Raw genomic sequence first — 24,351 nt, 5'->3', positions numbered from 1 at the left:
CTAGAAGTAATAAGCATAGGTAATTCTGGTCAGTAGTTTTTTTTTTCTTTAAAGATTTTATTTATTCATGAGAGACACACAGAGAGAGAGAGAGAGAGAGAGACAGACAGACAGACAGAGACAGAGACACAGGCAGAGGGAGAAGCAGGCTCCATGCAGGAAGCCCGATGTGGGATCCCCTGGGCTGAAGGCAGGTGCTAAATCGCTGAGCCACCCAGAGATCCCTGGTCAGTAGTTTTGATGCAAAAGAAAATCAAGAAATGGGACAGTAGTTGGGAGTAAAGAGTGATGTGGACTAAGGGAGAGTTTCTTTTTTTTCAAATTAAGCATGTTTGTGTGATTCTAGAAATGCCTAGTAAAGAAGGAAATGTTCCTGATTCAGGAAAGAGAAAGAGTATAGGAGTGAAGTCCTGACCATGCCACAAGGAATTCAACTAGGACAACGAGGGGAAGATCTTGCTTTTGTTTGGAGCAGGGTCTGCTTCCTCTTTAAGGAAAAAGGGAGAGAAGGCATATTTGCAGTTTGTCTTGCTTTTTTCCATTTTCTCCATACATTATTTGAGAAGATCATATATCTCATCATTGGAAAGACTGGATTAAGGGGGAGGAAAATGTATAAAATTGTTTTGGAGACTATATGCTTAGATGAGAATACGGAGCAGTGTTGGGCCTAATTCAGGCTTATAGTCACATGATTTTAAAGTGAAAATAGGCTATGGGTGAGTGTCTTTCCTTCACAGTGTTCAGTTGCTTTGGTGTAGGCAAAGAAAAGGTGGATGTCTAGACTGGAATGAATTGGAGTTTTGGGGTTTTCCCATGCTACAATGGCGGGAGGGAGGGGCAGAGGAGCTGGAGTGTTTGAAGGATGTGATTGCAGTGATCAACATGGAATTTAGGCAGGTGAGGAGGGAGTGATGGATTGTGTGATGGTGCCAAGGATGACTGACTCAGGATCGCTGTGGATAATGGAACTTCAGAGGGGGTTCTAGAATATAAGCTGAAATGATAGAAGGCAGTGGTCAGGGATTAGATGTTTCTTCCAAATATTTGTTTAGAGGTTGATTCATTTATGATCAAAACATTAATTGATCAATTACACTGTGTCAGGTCTTTCTTGAGGTACTGGGTAAAAGATGGTGACCAAACAATGAAGTCTGCTAACATGGAGTTTACCTTCCATGAGGAGGAGACAGACCACAGTCTCACATAAATTTAAAGGCTGAGATCTCTGAAGAATAAAGAGGAATAACGGAAAAAAGAGTGACTAGCACGCTATTGAGTGACTAGTCAGGAAGTTCTCTCAGTGTTGAGACAATTAGGCAAAGGTCTGAATGAGATGAAAAGGTGGGTCATTTAACTATCTTGGGAAGAGTGTTCTAGTACAAAAGACTGAGGTTAGAGTGAGCCCTGTGTGTTGAGGAGGAGAAGGCCAGTAAGTAATCACCTTCAGGGAGAGCAGGAAGAGGTGACAGGTACGGGGTGGGGGGGTGCTCTTTAGTTGTGGTGAGGAGTTGGGTTTTGCTTTAAGGGTGATGTGAAACCATGGAGGGCTGGAGTAAAGTTTGAAATTGGTCTTCTGAATGGATTGCTTGTGTGGGGTTGAAACACTTGACTGGAGGTGAGGATTCAGGGTCTCAGCTGAGTTATTTCTCCAGGTGTTGGTTTGATCTCCATGGGGATGTCAGAATCACTGATAGAAATAGGGGTGGAAAATATAGTGATTGGTCAGGAAGTAAGGTATTTAGTGAATGGTGGAGAGGCAGTAGGGAATGACAAGAAGTTACTGTATGGCAAAAAGGAGAAGGATGGCAGGTGGTTTAGTCAATGGCAGGAGTTAAAAAGATGCTGATGGTTTCAAAGGAGAATAAATCATTTGACAGTGCTCAGGGGATCAAGAAAGTCACTCACTCACTTCCTAACCCTACTATATGTGGGATTTGACACAAAATGTCTCCATGTGATAGGACTGCTGGAGGAGAACTGACTGAATGACAGCAGGTTACTGTCTGTGTGAGCAGGTGCAGTTTCCTTCAGAGAGGCTGAGGCAGGGATTCTCAAGCTAGGGGACATTTGGCAATGTCTGGAGACACTTTGGTTTTTAAAACTGGAAGTGCAGTGGTTATGCTGTTCGCATCTAGTAACTAATGGCTAGTGATGCTGATAACATTCTATAGTACACAAGACACATGGGATTTTCTGTCCCAAGGTGTCAGTGGAGTTATGGTTGGGAAACCCTGGTTGAACGATTGAGGGGTATTTGTTCATCATGGAGCTGAAGTTCCAGGGAGCTATATGTCCCTCTCTTCCACATTATTCCATAACCCTTTCTGATAATTTTTGGTTTGATATACACATACACATTTACTTGCACACACTCAAATATTCTTATATAGGGGAGCTCCTATCTATCTTTCTGTTATACACAATTTCTGTCATACACAGTTTCTAAGCAAGCTACTTAGTTTCCTGGCTGTTTTCAGTCATAAGATGTGTAAGATGGGTATACTGCAACAATAATTAATCATTTGAGAACTGAGGGATGTGGTTTCCTTGTTTTTGGTGCCAGCTAGATACAGGGAAACAAGTTCTATAGAAGAAAAATCCTTTATTTCCTTTCAGAAAATATCATGGGAGACCAAAGAATGTTCTCTAGTGACCAAAAGGAAAGAAGAAAAGAAAAAGGCCTCTTTTGCCTTGCTTTGTTATTCTACATATCAGAGGAAGATTTTTAAATGAGTTTTGGTAGATAGACTTTTACAAAATGGTGAAGGAGTAGGAGACCATAATTTTGTCTGGTCTCAGGAATTCTGCTAGATAGTTATCAAATCATTTTGAACACCCATTAACTCAACCGGAGATCTAAGAAAAGAATTGCTTCAATTCTGCAGATAGAAAGCAACCACTTTCTGCAAGAAAGACAAGATGGAAAAATTCACTTCAAAAAAGAGAATAAGAGGCAGTATTGACTGCCAGGGACCAAATGAGGTGGATATAAGTAAGATGTTGGAACTAGAGTTCAGAATAATGATTGTAAAGATGCTATAGGCTTGAAAAAAACATAGAAGACACTAGAGAATCCCTTTTTAGGTGAAATAAAAGAACTAAAATCTAATCAAGTCAAAATAAAAAAGGCTATTAATGAGATGCAGTAAAAAAATGGAGTCTCTAACTGCTAGGGCAGAAGAATTCATGATCTAGAAGACAAAATGATGGAGAATAAAGAAGCTGAGAAAAAGAGATAAACAACTACAGGATCACAAAGAGAGAATTTGAGATAAGTGATACCATAAAGTGAAACAATATTAAAATAATTCAGATAGAAGGAGAAGGAAGAATAGAGACTGAAGATATATTAGAGAAAATTACAGCTGAGAACTTCCCTAATTGGGGGAAGGAAACAGGGATTCAAGTCCAAGAAGAACAGAGAACCCCCCTCAAAATCAATAAAAATAGGTCAACACCTCGACATACAATACTGAAGCTTGCAAATCTCAGAGACAAAGAGAACATCCTGAAAGCAGCTCTGGGACAAGAGGTCTGTAACCTACAAAGGTAGAAACATTAGGCTGGCAGCAGACCTATCCACAGAAACTTGGCAGGCTAGAAAGGACTGGCATGATATATTCAGAATGCTAAATGAGAAAAATATGCAGTGGAGAATACTTTATCCAGAAAGGCTGTCATTCAAAATAGAAGGGGAGGGATCCCTGGGTGGCGCAGCGGTTTGGCGCCTGCCTTTGGCCCAGGGCGCGATCCTGGAGACCCAGGATCGAATCCCACGTCAGGCTCCTGGTGCATGGAGCCTGCTTCTCCCTCTGCCTATGTCTCTCCCCCCCCCCCCCCCCGCCCGTGTGTGTGTGACTATCATAAAAAAAAAACCACAAAACAGAACAAAATAGAAGGAGAGATAAAAAGCTTATAGGACAAACAAAGTAAAACAATTAGTGAGGGACACCTGGGTGGCCTTTGGCCCAGGGTGTGATCCCAGGATACTGGATCGAGTCCCACATCAGGCTCCTTGTGGGGAGCCTGCTTCTCCATCTGCCTGTGTCTCTGCCTCTCTCTCATGAATAAATAAATAAAATCTTAAAAAAAAAATAAAACAATTTGTGATCACTAAAACTGCCCCTATAAGATATATCAAAATGGATCCTTTAAACAAAGAGAAATCCTAAAAATAATATAGACCAGAAATGATCAGAGGCAATATACACAAACAGTGACTTTAGAGGTAATACAATGGCACTAAATTCATATCTTTCAGTAGTTACTCTGAATGTAAATGGGTTAAATGCCCATTCAAAAGACACAGGGTATTAGATTGGATTAAAAAGCAAGACTGTTGATATGCTCTCTGCAAGAGACTCACTTTAGACCCAAAGACACTTCCAGATAGAAAGTGAGGGGGTGTAAAACCATTTATCATGCTAAATGACATCAAAAGAAAGCTGTGGTTGCACTCCTTATATCAGACAAATTAGATTTAAAACCAAAGACTGTAATAAGAGACAAGGAAGGTCACTATATCATAATTAAAGGATCTATCCAACAAGAAGATCCAACAATTGTAAATATTTACGCCCCTAACATGGGAACAGCCAATTATATAAACCAATTAATAAAAAAATTAAAGTACCACTTTGATAACAATACAATAATAACAGGGGACTTTAACACCCCACCCACTGCAATGGACAGCTAATCTAAGCAGAAGATCAACAGGGAAATAAGGGCTTTGAATGACACACTGGACTGGATAGACATCATAGATATATTCAGAACATTCCATCCTAAAGCAACAGAATACACATTCTTCTCGAGTGCACAAGGAACATTCTCCTGAATAGACCACATACTGTGTCACAAAGCAGGTCTCAACTGGTACCAAATGATTGGGATCATTCCTTGCATATTTTCAGACCACAGTGATTTGAAGCTTGAACTCATTACAAGAGGAAATTTGGAAAGAACTCAAATACATGGAGGTCAAAAAGTATCCTACTAAAGAATGAATGGGTCAGCCAGAAAATCAAAGAAAAATTTAAAAAATTCATGGAAGCAAATGAAAATGAGAACACAACTGTTCAAAATCATTGGGATGAAGCAAAGGCAGTCCTAAGAGGGAAGTATATTGAGCAATATTCAAATGCACAATCTAACCTGACACTTAAAGGAGCTAGAGAAAGAAAGAATGGCAAATAAAGCCTAAACATGGCAAGAAAGAGAATGAATAAAGATTAGAGCAGAAATCAATGAAATAGAAATCAAAAGAACAGAACATATCAATGAAAATAGGAGCTTGTTCTTTTTTTTTTTTTTAAAGATTTTATTTTTTATTTATTCATGAGAGACACAGAGCGAGAGAGAGAGAGAGGCAGAGACACAGGCAGAGGGAGAAGCAGGCCCCATGCAGGGAGCCCGATGTGGGACTCGATCCAGGGTCTCCAGGATCACACCCCGGCCTGCAGGTGGCACTAAACCGCTGCGCCACCAGGGCTGCCCTTCTCTTTTTTTTTTTTTTTAAAGATTTTATTTTTTATTTATTCATGAGAGACACAGAGCGAGAGAGAGAGAGGCAGAGACACAGGCAGAGGGAGAAGCAAAAATAGGAGCTTGTTCTTGAAAGAATAAGATTGATAAGCCCCTAACCAGACTTACCAAAAAGAAAAGAGAAAGGACCCAAATAAATAAAATCATGAATGAAAGAGCACCCAATATGAAGGAAAATACAAAATGAGATCACACCCAATATGAAGGAAATACAAAAAATTAATATAATATTAATTTTTAAATTAATATTAAATTAAATTTAAATATAAAATTAAATATAAAATTAAATATAAACAAGTATATGACAACAAATTAGGCAATCTGGAAGAAATGGATGCATTGCTAGAAACATATAAGCTACCAAAACTGAAACAGAAAGGAATAGAAAACCTGAACAGACCCATAACCAGCAAGAATATTGAAACAGTAATCAAGAATCTCTCAACAAGAGTCCAGAGCCAGATGGCTTCCCAGGGGAATTCCACCAAACATTTAAAGAAGAATTAATGCATATTCTTCTGAAGCTTTTTTTCAAAAAATAGAAATGGAAGGGAAACTTCAAACTTGTTCTGTGAGACCAACATTACCTTGATCCTAAAACCAGACAAAGACTCCAGCAAACAGGAGAATTACAGACCAATATCCCTGATGAACATGGATGCAGACATTCTCAATAAGATACTAGCCAATAGTATCCAACAGTACATTAAAAGGATTATTTACCACAACCAAGTGGGATTTATTCCTGGGCTACAAGAGTGGTTCAGCATTCACAGATCAATCAATGTGATACACTACCTTAATAAAAGAAGGGACAAGAACCATATGATCCTCTCAATAGATGCAGAGAATGCATTTGACAAAGTACCGCATTTGTTCTTGGTTAAAAGTCTTCACAATGTAAGAATAGAGGAAACATACCTCAGCATCATAAAAACCATCTATGAAAAGCCTGCAGTGATATATTCTCAATGGGGAAAAACTGAGAGAGGAGGGTCAGGAACATGACAGAGATGTCCACTCTCACCGTTCAACATAGTATTAGAAGTCCTAGCCTCAGCAGTCAGACAACAAAATGAAATAAAAGGCATCTGAATTGGCAAAGAAAAATCAAACTCTCAGTCTTTGCAGATGACATGATATTCCATATGAAAACCCAAAAGACTACCTCCAAATTGGTAAAACTCATACAGGTATTCAGCAATGGCAGGATATAAAAGTCAAGGCAGGGACGCCTAGGTGGTTCAGTGGTTGAGCGTCGTCTGCCTCTGGCCCCAGGCATGATCCTGGGATCCCGGATCGAGTCCTGCATTGGGCTCCTTTCAGGGAGCCTACTTCTCCTTCGGCCTGTGTCTCTGCCTTTCTCTCTTCTCTGTGTTTCTCATGAATAAATAAAATAAAAAAAAAAGTCAATGTACAGAAATCAGTTGCATTTCTACACACTAACAATGAGACTGAAGAAAGGGAAATTAAGAAATCGATTCCATTTACAATTGCATCAAAATCTATATGATACCTAGGAATAAATCTAAGCAGAGAGGCAAAAGATCTGTAATTAGAAATCTATAAGACACTCATGAAAAAAATTGAGGAAGTCCTAAAGAAATGGGAAAACATTCCCACACTCACAGATTGGAAGAAAAAATATTTTAAAAATATCTATGCTACCTAGAGCAATTTTGCATTCAGTGCGATCCCTATCAAAATGCCATCGACATTTTTCACACAGCTGGAACAAATAATCCTAAAATATGTATGGAACCAGGAAAGACCTCAAATAGTCAAAGGAATGTTGAAAGAGAAAACCAAACCTGGTGGCATCACAATGCTGGACTTCAAGCTCTATTACAAAGCTAATCATCAAGACAGTATGGTACTGGCACAAAAAACAGGCATATAGATCATTGGAACAGAATAGAGAACCCAGAAATGGACCCTCAACTCTATGGTCTACTAATCTTGGACAAAGCAGGAAAGAATGTCTAAGGGGGAAAAAAGTCTCTTCAACAAATGTTGGGAAAATTGGACAGCCATATGTGGAAGAATGATACTGGACCATTCTTTACCCCATACACAATGATAAACTCAAAATGGTTGAAAGACCTAAATGTGAGACAGAAATCCATCAAAATCCTAGAGGAAAACGTAGGTAGCAACCTCTTTGACCTCGACTATAGCAACTTCTTGCTAGACATGTCTCCAAAGGCAAGGGAAACAAAAGCAAAAATGAACTATTGGGACTTTATCAAGATAAAAAGTACAGCAAAGGAAACAGTTTTCAAAGCCAAAAGACAACTGACAGAATGGTAGAAGATATTTGCAAATGTCTTCTCAGATAAAGGGCTAATATCCAAAATCTATAAAGAATTTATCAAACCCATCATCTAAATAACAAATAATACAATCAAGAATCAGGCTGAAGACATAAACAGACATTTCTCCAAAGAAGACATACCAATGGCCAGTACACATATGAAAAAGTGCTCAACATCACTTGGCATCAGGGAAATACAAATCAAAACCACAATGAGATACAACCTCACACCAGTGAGAATGGCTAAAATTAACAAGTCAGGAATCAACATGTTGGCAAGGTTTGGGAGAAAGGGCAACCTCTTAAGACTGCTGGTGGGAGTGCAAGATGTTGCGGCCACTCTGGAAAACAGTAGGGAAATTACTCAAAAAGTTGAAAATAGAGTTACCCTATAATCCAGCAATTGCACTACTAGGTGTTTATCCCAGAAATGCAAATGTAGTGATCCAAAATGGCACCTGCAATCCATGTTTACAGCAGCAGTGTCCACAATAGCCAAACTATGGAAAGAGCCCAGATATCCATCAACACATGAATAGATAAAGAAGATGTATACATGCACACACACGTACACACACACACACACACACACACACAAAATGTAATACTGCTCAGCATAAAAAAAGAAATACTATTTGCAATGATTTGGATGGAACTAGCGGGTATTTGCTAGCAAAATAAGTCAGAGAAAGACAATGGTATGTTCTCACTCATGTGGAATTTAAGAAACAAAACAGAGAATCATAGAGGAAGGGAGGGAAAAATAAAACAAGACAAAATCAGAGAGGGAGTCAAACCATATAATAGACTCTTAGTCATAGGAAATAAACTGAGGGTCATTGGATGAAAGGGGGGTTGGGGGAGATGGGGTCCCTGGGTGATGAACATTAAGGAGGGCATGTGATACAGTGAGCACTGGGTGTTAATATGAGACTGATGACTCACTGAATTCCTCCTCTGAAACTAATAATATACTATATGTTAATTAATTAATTTAAAGAATAAAATGAAGTGCCAGGAAAATTGTATGACTAGTATCCTGATAGATATTTATACATTTGAAATTTAGTTGTTCTAACTGAAGTACAGACCTGGACCTCATTTTGCACAATCACAAGCTTAACATGCTTTTTACATTTTGAAACCTATTCAGAACAAAAATCAAGAAGAATGTGCAACATAGACCTTCCATTACCTTCCAATCCTAAAATATTTACTGTTTGACCCTTTATGGAAAGAAAAAGTTTGTTGATCTCTGGTATAGATGTATTTTCTATCTAGTTTTGACCATGATAAAAGAGTATTTGTCACAGAGTCATAGCACTGCATTTATTCAGAAATCCTAAAACTATTTATTGATACTCCTTATGTGCAAGTGGCTACATTTGCAGGATATATGCTGGTTGTCAGAGAGTTTATTTTAGTACGAGGTGTAGGTTTTTATTTTTTTTAAGGATTTATTTGAGAGAAAGAGAGAGAGCCAGGAGTGAGGGAGGGGCAGAGGACAAGGGAGAAGCAGGCTCCCTGCTGAGCAGAGAGCCTGAGGTGGGGCTGGATCCCAGGATCCTGGGATCATGACCTGAGCTGAAGGCAGATGCTTAACTGACTAAGCCACCCAGCACCTGCGTCCTTACAGAAAGTACTAAGAAGGGTTTCAAAAAAGTATGGGAGGGGGGTCATTGAAGGCTTTTTTGGATAAGTGATTTTAATCTAACTTTGAAGAGTGAATCCACCAATTGGAAGGATGGGCAGGAACTGGGCAAGAACTGAGAGGCACTTGTGGCCCTGAAATGGATCCTTTCTTATACCAATGACTAATGGAGAATCAGCTAAATCAATTTCTAAAGGATAATAAATTAGAGAGAGAGTAGTATCATAAATGGATTAGGAACTTGCAGTTATTGTGTTGTCCCAGATGAATCTAAGGTATAGCTAGGTTTGAGAACCGTGGCACTAGGTTGATGCAGGCCCTTTGGGGTCCTCTGCCAGTGGCCTCTTCTCATCTCTTTTGTCTCTTTGATGGAAATAAAAACTAAAGTTTGCACCTAGTGTAGAGCTATGGTTCTGAGGAGCATGTGATAAAATTTTGAGTCTGTACATCTTTCTTCAGGGTGATGTGTTGGCTGGCCAACTCTTTCCTCAGGGGTAAGGGCCTTTGTCTGCCTACTGTCCCCTCATTCCCTGTCCCTCCCCATGGCCATGCCAGAGACTGTGAATGTCAGTTACTGATATTTTTTAGCTCACTTGGTGGTTGCTAACTGCTCCCTCAGAGAGCCATCAGCAGGGTAAACAAAGAGGAAGGAGGGTTACCAATGAAATCCAAAAAGTTGGGCACTCTTCAGGTGGAAAATGTGCAGCCAATCATGTGGCCTCTTTTGGGGCAGGAGATGTTTTGGGAGATGGGAGAGCAAACCAGATGTGACTTTTTCCAAGTGGAATCCCAGGCCTCAGACTGCAGTTCTCTGTGATTGGGAAGCTGCTGTCGGTGCATGTGAGTAGCCTTGGCAACAGTGATGCTCACTTGTGTTTTCTAGGCCTCACTCCTCTGGGATGGTTCTGAGCTAGGTGACCTGCCAGTGTTCCTTCCTAATGACTGTTTCATCTGCAGGGCGAACTCTGTTGGAGAAGTTGTTCAGCCAGCAGGAGAACGGGCCTCCAGAAGAAGCAGAGAAGTTTTGCTCCCGGATTATTGCTATGGGCCTTCTACTTCCTTTCAGTGACTGCTTCAGGGAACCCTGTGATCGAAATGCCCAATCAAGTTCAGCTCCGTTTGATGTAAGTAGGAACATTTACTTCTCTGTCTGTGAGGCAGATTGCAGTAAAAAAAAGCAACTGTGAAGTGTTTGCCCAATCACTCTATAATTTATAAGCCAACATGTGATGCAAGCCATTCTCTCCTCCACCACTCAGCAGCTAAGCATGTCGGTGTCTACGCTTTCCTTGAATAATCTTAAGTATATTGGCCAAACCTCCTTTTCTTAACAGATGGCCACACTCTTGACAGTTTTCCAGCCTGTTTTAATCAGTGATGATTTTAAAGTGGCTATAATTCAGGACTGCTGACTTTGCTGGTTGTGGACATTACTTCAGAAGCAGTACCATAGGGCTAGAGCTTTGTTCCCTGTAGGCCTTTGGTTTCCATGGGCACCTAGAACACTATTTCAGTGCGATCATAGCTCATCTGTTATTAACTATTGGTATGAAGCAGCGCTGTCTGCTTCTTCCCTAGCTCCCATTCACCAAGAGAATAGTGATTATTGCAGAGCAGTAATCCAAAAGGCATATAATTCCTAATGAATATCAGCACAGCTGGATTATCATTTTCAAGCCAGGTTATTGCTAATCTTTCTCAGGTATGTGGTACATGTGTGATATTGGTAGTTGTGTTGAGCCTGCATCTAAAACCCAGATGAGGGGATCTCTGGGTGGTTCAGTTTAGTGCCTGCCTTCAGCCCAGGGTCTGATCCTGGAGTCCTGGGATTGAGTCCCACGTCGAGCTCCCTGCATGGAGCCTGCTTCTCCCTCTGCCTGTGTCTCTGCCATTCTCTCTCTCTCTCTCTCTCTCTCTCTGTCTGTATATGTCTCTCACAAATAAGTAAATAAAATCTTAAAAAAAAATAAAACCCAGATATATAAGAATTCTTCTGTATGATTTTCTCAATAAAAATTGAAGGTCTAGTTGGCTACTTGTGTGGAGCCCAGTATTTATAAGGCAGAGTAATGGGTTCTCAACCATATGGGTTAGTTGCAGTTGTTCTTTGCTTCTGACTATACCCTTCTTCTGTGCCTTCAGTATATGTACTATTGACCAATGAATGAGACACTGGTGAATTTTGAAAGACGATGAGTCCCAACTGAGATCGAGGTATAATAGTAAATAATAATATGTCTATGTGTCCTGTATTTCTTCCACCTCTTCTTCATACATTATGACCTATGTTCTTCCTTGATCTCCCTTCAGTATTAGAATTAATCACAGAAAATATTGTGAGATCTTCTTGATACTTCTTCCTATGTGAAAGAAGTTTCCGCAGTGACTTGTGAAAGTTGCTTAAGATCTTTTTATTTATTTAAATATTTTAAAATGACATAGATAATTACTGCTAGGTAGATCTTTCTCTTCTGTAGGAAGAACTGGACAATTTAAAATTTTTCCTTTTTTGTTTTTCCTTTGTGTGTGTGTGTGTGTGTGTGTGAGAGAGAGAGAGAGAGAGAGAGAGAGATGTATGTGTTATTATAGACACAGGACCTGGGGACTGTGTTGCGCTAAAAGTGTTGTAGAGCTATATTCTAGAAAATATATCAATTTGCAATTTGGAATTAAAATCAATGTGGTATAGACAAAGGAAGACCCTAGGCATGTCTAAAGCTTGCCTTTTGATTGAAACTATTCCCAAGTTGATTGCATTTTCTTCTCTTAAAGTTTAGATGTAAACAGTTTTATCATTCAAAAAATGTGAAATTGAAATAAATGAAAAGAATAGAGTAATTTTATACCTTCTTTTTTTAAAAAAAATCACTGAACTGGCTGCTTCTTATCTCCCACCTCTTGTGTTAGAGTAGTAACTCCTTCCATCGTTTACTATTTGGAAGACAGTTGGGTGTGGCATGAAGAGGGAAAAGCAAACAACAAATAAAATTCCTTAATATGGTAGGAAATAATTTCATCAGATTGAGGAATTTGTTTCCTCCAACTTTATAGGTTTGCATTTTCTCCTTTCTTTGTTGGCTCTGTAGTATATCTCTACTCCCTCTGCCAAACTAAACACAAAACAAATATGAAATTAAAGGCCCTGTAGTAAGAAATGTTACTCCATATACCTAAGCAGCAGTTCAGTCACAGAACTGTGCATTTGCTGTACGTGTAGTTAAGGATTTTCTTCAAAACTCAGAAGAAGTAGCATTACAAGGAGTTATGTAGACTGAAGTATTGGTGGAATGGGGAGGAATGCATTTATTTGTATGGAGATAAGTTTCTGATAATTAGTGTCTCTGCTGATTTCCAGAAAATTGCTGTTGGGAGGATTTCTAACCAGAAATTCTCTTGAGGACAGTTGCCTTCGAGACAGAGCACCATATGGGACTAAACTCATAACTGGCATTCTTCCCACCCCCAACTTTGTTCCCTTCTCTGAGAGCATTTAATCCACTCCCCCTTCTCCTCTCTCCATTTATACACATAACTAAAGTAGCAAAGGGTTTTGATTTAGGGGTCTTACTGATCCAGTTTATGGCTTAGCCTTCTTCATTCAACCCTTTTGATTTTAGTTCCATGTTAGGTCATTCATTTTTGGGGCCTAACATTTTGCTTTAGAAATGCTATAGAAAATATGAAAGGACTTGACATTTTCTCTTCATCTTTTAACTTGGTTAAAGTTTCAAGAACCCTAAAAGGCAAAGAGCTGTGAGTGATAATGTTAATTCATTCACAAATACTGACTACATTCTGTAGGCAGTGTTGCATTATGAGGAAGAGAAATGAGATTTTTTTTTTTGAGAAATAGTTTTCTGTTCTCCTGAAATTTGTATCCTTATCACAGTGGGGAGAGACACATAAAAACCAAAAACCAAAACATCAATAATAAATAAGAGCATAGATCATGAATTTCCATCAGATTGTAATAAATGCTATAAAGGAAATAAACCCTAGTAATATGATAGGGTGAATGTAGAGGAGGCCTCACTAAGGATCCATGATGGGAGGTCTGAAGGAAGGTCATTCTATGAAGTTACTTGGCAAATACAAAGGGCCTGGGAAGAGCATAGGCATGACCTAATCAAGGCACAGCTTGAGTGCCTATGTAGCTGAAGTTTCACGGGAGGAGGGCAGAAAGGACCTGGGGCTGGAATATGTAGTCTTGAAAGCTATGGAAGGAAATTTTTTTTTTTTTTTAAGTAGGAGATTTTGGAAGGTTTTGTGCAGGGAAAGAACATACTTTACATGGATGACTCAGTCTGGTCTTTGGGTAATGGAATAGAAGGGTGGAAGTAGAAACAGGAACACCAGGTGGGTGACTGTAGTAGTGGAGTGAGGGACAGTGGCAGTAGCTTGAGGTGGGATGCTGATGAGAGTTAGAGAAGAGTTCTTAGGTGTGGGACAGATTCTGGAGGCAGAACTGATGGGACTTCCAGTGAGTTGGGAAGTCAACTACAACTTCTTGGTTTTTGATTTTAAATAGCTGTGTGGATGGTTGTGACATTTATTGAAACGGAAAGGACAAGTCCATTTTAGGAGGAAAATATTGTAAGGATATACTTTTCTTGAGTAAAATTCTGTTAATTTAGAAAACTAATACTGAGCATATAAGCTGACAAACATAAACTTTTGATTTTTGCTTGTGGAATGATGTTGACTTTATTAGCCAATCAAAATTAGGGCCATGATACTCAAAGACATTTCAGCCATCAGAAGGGTTGGTCGCCCTTTCTTTGCATTGCCATGTCTTCATAACAGAAAGAAAGATTGGGCTCCTTTAAGGGCATAATAACATTGTCCATTATCTTTTTCCATTTCCATTACTAATCTGGGGACCCAAAAGCTATCACCTTACTTCGTATTCTCTGGTAGTATGCTCACATTCGCCTCTTGCTTTGTTTGTTTCTTTTCGTTTTATATCTCAGAATTCTAAGCTAGAGCTAGATCATTTCTTTTTCTTTTTTTTTAAGCTAGATCATTTCTAATAAGAGAAAACACACACATAATAAAACTGCTTAGTAGATTGTATTGTTTAGTTGTAAGTCAAGTTATTTCTTGTGATGAGGAAAGACTTTTTTCTTTTTGAAGTCTGTTCTAGTCATTTCTCAAGTGTGAGGAAAAATATCTCTCCTGAAAAGGTTTACTGTAAATCCTTAGAAATAGCAAAACCTTTGTTATTATGACACACAGTTGACCCTTGAACAACATGAAGTTTAGGGTCGCCAACCCCCTACACAGTAAAAAATCCACATATAACTTTTGACTTCTCCCAAATTTAACTACTAATGACCTACTGTTGATTGGAAGCCTTACCAATAGCACCAACAGTCGATTAACACATTTTATATATGTATTGCATGTTGTATTCTTACAACAAAGTAAGGTAGAGAAAATGTTAAGAAAATCATAAGGAAGGAAAATACATTTACTATACTATAAAAAAATCCACATATAAGTGAACCCACATAGTCCAAACCTGAGTTATTCAAGACTCAACTTTAATTTGCATTTTTGGGTCACTGCCCTGCTACCTGTGAATAAGATATTGCTAATCCTCACCCTGTGGCTGACCACAGGCCCATGCTCATTGTCTGTTAGGTGTGAGATGGAGATTATTTTGCAAGAGTAGGTCCAGTATATAGTCCCTTAAGATTCATTTTCTCTTGAATACTTTTTTTTTTTTTAAAAAAGACTTTTATTTACTTATTTGAGAGAGAGGTAGAGCATGGGTGGGAGGAGGGGCAGAGAGAGAGGGACAAGCAGACTCTCCAATGATCCAGGATCCCAATCTGTGCTCAATCCCAGGACCCTGAGATCATGATCTGAACCGAAGTTGGACACTTAACTGACTGAGCTACACAAGCACCCCTTCTTTTGAATACTTTTATTCATATTGGTTTTTCTGGGTCATATTCATCAGTGGCTGTTGTCCAGCAAATTACAGTTATTTCACATAATTTTTGATTATCCATTAACAAGCTCTTCTAGGGTTTCTTCAGTCATCACTGTGTTAGATATCACAATATCTCTTTATAATATGAAAAATCAAGCCCAAAGATTTTGGCTGGAGTAGATGATTATACTTACTTAATCCTTTAGAACTGATTCTATCTATCTATCTATCTATCTATGTATCTATCTATCTATCTATCTATCTATCATCTATCTATCTATCTATCTAGAAAGATTTATTTCTTGAGAGAGTGAGAAAGGGAGAGCATGGGGGAGGGGAAAGGGTAGAGACAGTCTCAAGCAGACTCTGTGCTGAGTGTAGAGCCACTCGGGGCACTATTATAACCCCGAGATCACAACCTGAGCAGAGACTCAGGGTGGCCTGCTCAACTGACTGAGCCACCCAGGCACCCCTAGAACTGATTTTAAATGTCTTTCTAGTAGAACATTTTTGGATGCTGGGCTTTTTTGGGGTTGGCAGATTTGCTAATTTTACTAAATATGCAGTGGTCCCTATGCTTACCAGATGGATGGGAGTTTCTTGCTATGTATATAAATAGACATAAGTTTAGATGAGTGCATTAGCAGGGCCAGAATTAGCGAGAAGAAGACATAAAAGTCTAGGCTAAAAGGAATAAAGGAAACCTGATCCTGAACTTGTTGGAAAAATAATTCATTAATCAAAATCAATAGTGGTCTCGACCAGAAAACTAATGGAATGTACTCTGCTCACTGTCACCAATAGCCAGAATGAAGACTTAAGTGAATAGAAATGATCATTTGTATTGGAATCCAACTTTTTTCCAGAGTAGGAAGAACACTTGGATGCTATGTAGTGAAGCCCACACACATCTTTTACTGAGAAGCAAAAAGAGCCATGACACAGCTTTCAGCTCTAAGAGCACGTACACACACACACTCACACGATCATATGATCATACAACACACATATATATATTACTGCTCTACTTTTATTCTTGAAACATTGTTTTTTTTTTTTTAATTTTATTTATTTATTCATGAGAGACAGGGAAAGAGGCAGAGGCACAGGCAGAGGAAGAAGTAGGCTCCATGCAGGGAGCCCGATATAGGACTCGATCCCGGATCTCCAGGATCAGGCCCCGGGGTGAAGGTGGTGCTAAACTGCTGAGCTACTCCGGCTATCCCTACTCTTGAAACATTGTGTAGAGTATTAACTCTCAGGAAGTTTTTACCTGTGATATTAAAATTGTACTTAATTTTCAAACCAGCTTTTTAAATTATTTTAGCTGAACATTTCTTTTCCTTGCAGACTTATCTAATCTTAACATAGGAGTCAGTAGTAAATAGATTTCATTTACTGATTCATTTTGTAGGCACATTTTACATCTATTCCATACTCAGGTAATCATTGCCTAAACTCATGAGAAGTGGGGTGACAACAATAGGTTGGAAACTATAATCCTTTCTCTCAGTTTTATTCTAGTTTTTGTTTGTTTAATTTTAAGGACTTAAGGGATGTCTAAGATACTACATTTGCCTCTTAAAAAGCAGTTCTGCTCCTCACCTGGCCCCTCCACTCCAGTCCTACCCCAGCCTGGTTCTCCTTATTCTTGTTTTTCTGGTTTTGACTTTGATATTTTTAAGTTTGCTGATTCAGTTTGGTTAGCAACATTGCTATTGTCTTTGGGCTGTCACAGATTAGGATTTAGGTATTTCTCTACACTTCCCCTCCCCATTCCTTCAGTATAGTTAATAAATCTTCTAACTTCCCTTTAATAATTCTCCCTTTAACTTTAACTAATATGCTTCAGGTTATTTTGCTGTTGTCTCATCAATTCAGATAATGTCTGCTGCAGTCCCACCCACCTCATACAATTAGGCTGTCGCCTTCCCCTCTACCTAGTTTAAACCTCAACTGTTCTAGCTTAAACCAAGAGTACATTGATCCTAAAGTATATTTTTAAGGTTAAGTTTTAATTTAATTTATTTTTATTTTTAAAAAAGATTTTATTTATTCATGAGAGAGAGGCAGAGACATAGGCAGAGGGAGAAGCAGGCTCTTCACAGGGAGCCCAGAGTGGGACTCGATCCCCAGACCCGGGATCACACCCTGAACCAAAGGCAGATGCTCAACCATTGAGCCACCCAGGAGTCCCTTAATTTTTAATTTTAGTTTAAGAGTTGAAAACCTATGGACACATTACGACTATTGCCCTGCGGAGCCAATAGTGTGCTCTAATTTTATTTCTTTCTTAATACCCCAATATCACAGCCCCCAGATCCCTCAAACAGGGATGTTCCTGGGGTTAAGTTCCAATGGATTCTGTTATTTTAAGAAACAATCACTTGCTTAAAAGTGATATTTAGTTCAGTGTAGTTCAGTTTACATTGGATTTATCCCTTTTTTATACAGGGAGCCCTCATCTAGTACAACAAAGTTTTTGATTGCCTTTTATTTTATTTTGGGAGAAGAAACCTATACCTTTCTTTCTTTTTTCCTCTATATTCTCAATATCTTTGAGTTTGTACCTCATTCTTACCATTTAGTGGAGTTCTGTCAATTTTTCTTGAAGACTACTACTGTTGTCTGAATATTTGTGTCCAAAATTCATAGATTGGAATCCTTAGGTCCAAAGTGATGTTGTTTGAAGGTGAGGCCTTTGGAAGGTTGACTGGATCATGAGGATGGAGTCCTCATGAATGGGGGATTCCATACAGCTGTCTCTCCTACCATGTCAGGGTATGGTGAGAAGGTACCAGCAATGAACTGAGAAGAAGGCTCTCACCAGATAAAGAGATCATGTTGGTTCCTTGATCTTGTACTTCCAAGCTCCAGAACTGTGAGAAATAAATTCTGCTAATAAATTCTGTTTATAAGCCACCCAAACTGTGATATTTTGTTATAGCAGCCTGAATGGACTAAGATACCTACTAGCTTCCTCTTCTAATTTAGATCAGGTTCTTGATATGTAATTATGATTTCTACTTGTTTTTTTTTTTTCAGCTCCCCTCTTTTCTCTTGCCCTGCCCCTACTGGGGACAGATAAATTTAAAAAAAAAAAAGAAAGAAAAAAAGAAAGAAAAGCTTTTATTCTCAACTGATTTATAGCCACTTTAGAAAAATAAGATATGCAAAGAAATTATTAGACTATGGTGGTTGAAGAGGGTTCTGTAGTCAGACTGTCCTGGATTTGAGTGCTGGATTTCCCACTTACTGTGTTAACTTAGGTAAATGGCTTAGTGTCTCAAAGTTTGTTTCTTCTGTAAAATGAGCAGTGATGTAGTAAGTTTCTAAATAAGAAGAAGGTATGAATACAAGTAAAGCATTTTGCACCTTATGGGGCATGCAGTTAGTGTTCAATGGATGTTAACTGTTACCACAAATCATAATCAAATTTGGAGTTTAGTGGAGAAATGTATAGCAGGGGGAGCAAAGGAGAGGATTAATGTGTCTCTTTGGTACCTCAGGAGATAACTTTTGGGGTTAGACTCAAGAGTGTACTTGGAATTGGTTGCGGGGATCAGCCAGATACAGAGAAGTCTATGTGTGAGGTATACAGATGTAGGTGACTACAGTTTGTAATTATTCTGGAGTATAAATTGGGAGAATGATAAGTGGGAGGAGGACAAACATAAAAACAAGGATATTTATGTCACTTTGGAGATATTTTTAGTATATGTGCTGCTGAAGCAAGCGCTCCTTGGGGATATTTGTAAATAATTTTTTAGGAGTTAAGCTATAACCAGATTGGCATTTATAAAAAAATCATTCTGGTGGCAGAGTGGAGAATGAAGAAATGTAAAATTTAGTGTCTGGGTGATCAGTAAAAATGCCTAAACTCAAACAGGCAGTGCAGATGGAAGGATATAGCTATGGGGAATATATAGAATTTAGAATTGACAGGACTTGTCATTTGATTAGGTATTGGGAAGTAAAGGAGTAGATGATTTCTTTGGTTTCTGATTGGCACCTCTGGGTGGATGATGATACTCCACAAAGAGGCGGAATATTAATAAAGGAATAAGTTTTAGGGAAGATAATAATTCGTGGACATCTAGAATGTGTGGTTATTTGGGACATGATGGTTGGCAATTCCCAGAGGGTGAAGGAGCTGATGTTACTAGCATCACCATTGTTGCTTAAAAGATAAACAGATGTAGTAAATTTAAGACAGAGAGTAATTAAGATTAAAATTCTTAAGGACAGTGAAGAATAGGTGTGTGCTGGGAGGGGATTCATGAGAGGCCAGAAGATACTGGGATTTAAGAATTCAGAGGTGAAGCTGTTCTATTGATTGCAAAGTCCAGTCTGTGGAATGCAATGTGCATTGTCATTGGAATTGAGGCTTTGATGGTATTGGTTTGGATTCAGTGTCTCACCAAATTGTGGAGGAGTAGGTATTGAGGTGCAGACACAGGAACAGGCCATATAGTCCTCCAGGAGTAGAAGTCCCTGTGGAGTTTAGTCAGTTTTTGCATTAAGAGTGGATGATGACACTACTGCTTGATACGGATTTCAAAGATGCAGAGGATTTTGCACAGAATGAACAAGGAATATTCTCTAGATGATTATGGAGGGCTATATTACAAGGCCGTGTTACACTGAACTTTTAGTTCAGTTCTTACTTGCTTGATTTATCACATCAACCTTTTTAATTACCTTCTTGGATCTGCCCATTACTGGTCTCCAGTCTGGTCTCCTTATGCTTTCCTAGGAATTCATTGTTGGAGCCATGTTCCTTTCCAGATATATATGGCAATGTCTGAAGACATTTTTGGTTGCCACAGTGGGGGAGGGCTGCAGCTGGCATCTTCCCTCCTCAACGAGGGATTTCCCAGTACAAAATGCCAATAGTTGAGAAACACTGCAATGTATATCCTGCATAAAGCCTTTAGTGGTTTCTCTATCAGAGTGAAGTGCCAGTTCCTTGGACTTCCGTGATTTGCCTCTTGCCTTCACCTCTTCCATGTTTTTCTAGCTCACGATGCACTTCCTTTCTGTTCCTCCAAATTTTGTCTTTTATGATGCTGAAGTGCTATCAGTTTCACAATTGTCTATACGTTCTCTCATCTCTGAGCTCTGTGAGTACTACTGCTTCTGTTCCCCAACTATTATTATCCAGTTAAGTTCTACTTTTTATTTTTTTAAATAGAATGATGTTCAGAGATCCCTCTGAGATACCTTCTTTAACCAGGTCTCTGTCGAAAGGTCTGCTGTTAATCTGATATCTCTCCCCATATAAGTTAGCAATCTCTTGTTTTGGGCTGCTTTTAGGATTTTCTCTTTATCTCTGAAATTTGCAAGATTCACTATTATATTTCGAGGTGTTGATTGTTTTTTTTTTCTTTATTTTAGGGAGGTCTTCTCTGTCTCTTGGATATGTATGCCTATTGCCTTTCCAGATTAGGGAAATTCTCAGCTATGATTAGTTTAATCATACTTTCTGGTCCTTCCTCTGTCCGCATGTCCTCTGGAATCCCAATAAGATGAATATTATTCTTTTTCAAACTATCCCTTAATGTCCAAAGTCTCTCTTCATGGGCTCTTAGTTGTTTTTCTCTTCCTCAGTTTTCTTCCTTTCCATCAACTTGTCTTCTATGTCACTCACTCCTTATTCTGCCTCATTAACCCTAGCTGTTAGAACATCCAGTTTAGACTGTATCTTAATTAAAGTATTTGTATTTTGCTCTGATTAGATCTGCATTCTGCAGAAAGAGACTCTTCAGAGTCTTCTATGCTTTTTTCAAAAGCCACCAGTAATTTTTAAATTTTAATCCTGAATTGTATCTCTGACATCTTACTTAAAGCCATATCCATTAGATCTGTGGCAGAGAGTATTACTTCTGGATATTTCTTTTGTCAAGATTCTTCCTTCTAGTCATTTTGTCCAGTGCAGAATAGCTGTATGAGTCAGCAGGGTCAAAAATATCAAGCACAATCGAAGTAAAATACATTCTAGACAATACCAAAGAGTTCAGGGGCCAGAAATAAAAGGGGGGAAAACAGACAATGAAAGTGAAAAAGAAAAAATGGAGGGGAGGCAGAGGTGGTGGAGAGAGAATATAGTCTCAGAGATTGGACCAAGATGGTGATCATCTGGTTCTCAGTGTATTTTGGTGTGTACGTTAGAAGGTGGTAAATTCTAAATTTATGTTAAGAACCAAAACTTACATAGAGAGATGACAACAACAACAACAAAAAGAAAAACATGAAGAAAAAAGAGGGGGGCAGAGTGGATAGGAAGATAGAATATAATCTCACAGAGTGGACCAGCATGGTGCACCACTTGGTTCTGAATCTATTTTGGTATATAGTTTAGAAGGTACTAAATTCCAGAAATGTGAAACAAATCAAAACAGAAAATCCAAAATACCCCCAAACTTAAATGTATCTACAAAAATTAAATTCAATACATTGAAAGGAAGCCAAAAATGAAGAATTTATCTATGACATGTAATTATAAAAAATATGAAAGTCAAAAAGGAAAAAACTTAAAAATGAAGTTTTGATAGAATATTGCAGTTAAGACATGAAAACGATAGAATATGGGAATTTTTTACCCTGAAAAATAAACAAATCTTAAGGAAAAAAGTCTCGATTTCTATATACTATTTCCCCTCAGTCCTGGAGGTTTCCAGTACTATTTGATCAGTAGACTTGCTGTTTGCTTGTTCTTCCAGCTGGTCTTCTGGGGGATGGGCCTGTTGCACTGATTTTCAGTTGTCTCGGCCAGGGTGGAGATGCCCTGTCCCTTGCCTGGTGGTCAGGCTCCATGTTAGCTGTTTGCCCTGTAAGGTCTTTGTTCCTTGGAGGCTGAGCTTCTGCAGGTTGAAAGGAGAAAAAAAAATGGTGGCAGCAAGATCTCCAGCCTCTAAGCCAAAACCTCCCAGCCTGTAGCTACCTGTGGTTTCTTTGTCTGCACTGCCTCAGATCCCTCTGGGGTCAGTCATGGGGGCAATGACTCATACAATTTGAAAGGTAACAGGTGGTGTGAGAGGTTTCCCAGTCTTTTTTTTTTTTTTTTTTAAAGATTTTATTTATTTGTTCATGAGAGACACACACACACACAGAGGCAGAGACACAGGCAGAGGGAAAAGCAGGCTCCACGCAGGGAGCCCGATGCGGGACTCGATCCCGGGACTCCAGGATCACACCCTGGGCCAAAGGCAGGCGCTAAACTGCTGAGCCACCCAAGCGTCCCAGGTTTCCCAGTCTTACGTAGTCACGAGCTCTACCTCTCCTGGAGGAAGTGCAGCATAGCTTGCTTCTATCTGCTGCTGGGTGGTGGGTTGGAGAATGTTTACCTGCTCTAGTGCTACCCAGTCTGCCTCTCTTGGAAGATTGCTGCATTCCAGTCCTTTATTGGGACCAGGAGGGATGGTGTTTTGTGGTTTATGGCACAGGTTGAGCTTTCTCCGGGGTGCCCCTGTTCTTTCTGTGCCTCTGGGAATACTGAGACCTCACTGCCCCTCCTGTGATTCTGCCCTGTTTCTCCACTAAGCATTTTTCAGACAGGGAATACTGCCTCAGGAGCAGATTTCTAAAGGACCTGATAGTGCACCCGAAAGCTGTATTAGTTTCCGGCAGCAGGCTTGCAAAGGCTCCCTCCCCCAGCCATATATCTTCTGATATATCCCCTCCCTTTCTCTTCTCTGGACTCCTACTTTGCAAAAAGCATTGACTTTTCTCCCTGTAGCACCCAGTGATTCTTTCTTTATATCTCAGGTTGAATTCATAGATTTTTCACAATGGTTTGAAATTTATCTGGCTAAATTTGGGAGACCAGATGAAAGGAGGACCCCTGCTCTTCCTCCATCTTGCCTAAAATCTGTATTTAATAATTTTTTTTAGATTCTACTTATTTATTTGAGAGAGAGAGAGAGAGAAGCAGAGGGGGAGAAAGAGAGAGAGAGAGATATCATGAACTGGGGGGAGTAGCCCCCAACTGAGCAGGGAGGCCAATGGTGGGATCAATCCCAGCTCCTTGAGATTATAACCTGAGCTGAAGGCAGACACCCAACCCACTGGACCACACTGGTGCTCCCCTGTTTAATAATCTTTAAACACCTGGAGGGAGAGCAGATAGAGAATGGGATGGAATATGGATTGCTTAGAAATTAGTTGGCTTGAGAATTGACTCTGTTGGATATCTGCTTCTGGGCTTATTGCCATTCTTCTTTCTTAATTCATTTGCTACTCATGATTTTACTGCTCTAATTGCCATATTTTCCCCCCAACCTGCCCTCTCCACTCTTTCTGGATGGAGTCAAATGGAGGTGGAGAGAGTAGGAGAACCTATGGAGAGGTAACTACAAACTGTGAAGGGAAGCCAGCATGCCCACTTGGTCCTGTGTTCATGACCACTTCATATTGACTACATGCTGTCTTTCGTTCTGAGAAGTATTACTCATATCTTGGCAGATAACTTACATATTTGCTGCTTTAGCTCTCAGTGTTTGTGAGTGTGAATGTCTGGCATACTTTACAGATAATGTGGCATGAATGAATGGCTTTCTGTAACACCTCCCCAAAGAATAAGGACCTCTGTTTCACTCCGCATTCCTAAGATAGAGAAGCCAAAAAGGCAGAGATTTGTTTGCTAAACAACATTTCTCCTCTTTCAAAGAACTCTACCACATGGAATAAGTTTGATTTTGATTGGATAATTCAATAAAAAATTGAAGGGACCAGTCAATAAATATAAACAAGGAAAAAATGTGCTTATTATTATTTGTTTTCTCCAAAAGACATTTTTTTAATTTAAATTTATTTTTAGTTATAAAATAGATTTATTTCACAAAGAATATAATAAGCAGGTATGTATCAAGAAGTTCCTACTTGATTTCTTTCTTTGCA

General features: G+C 39.2%; 1 protein-coding gene across 3 annotated transcripts in view; it reads left to right on the top strand.

Moving 5' to 3' along the window:
* Window positions 1–24,351, top strand: part of FMN2 (formin 2) — a 363,611-nt gene that overhangs the window by 29,352 nt on the left and 309,908 nt on the right. For all 3 annotated transcript variants that reach the window (XR_011996328.1, XM_026003374.2, XM_072732906.1), the window contains exon 2: window positions 10,473–10,639. Coding sequence is in view for 2 of the 3 variants with exons in the window: in XM_026003374.2 (XP_025859159.2) it covers window positions 10,473–10,639 (167 nt within the window). In the remaining variant the exon portion in view is untranslated. The remainder of the gene's footprint in view (window positions 1–10,472; window positions 10,640–24,351) is intronic.

Source organism: Vulpes vulpes, chromosome 13, assembly GCF_048418805.1.
Source record: "Vulpes vulpes isolate BD-2025 chromosome 13, VulVul3, whole genome shotgun sequence".
NCBI lineage: Eukaryota > Metazoa > Chordata > Mammalia > Carnivora > Canidae > Vulpes > Vulpes vulpes.
Note: the sequence above shows the minus strand (reverse complement) of the source record. Positions and strands in the feature narration are given on the sequence as shown.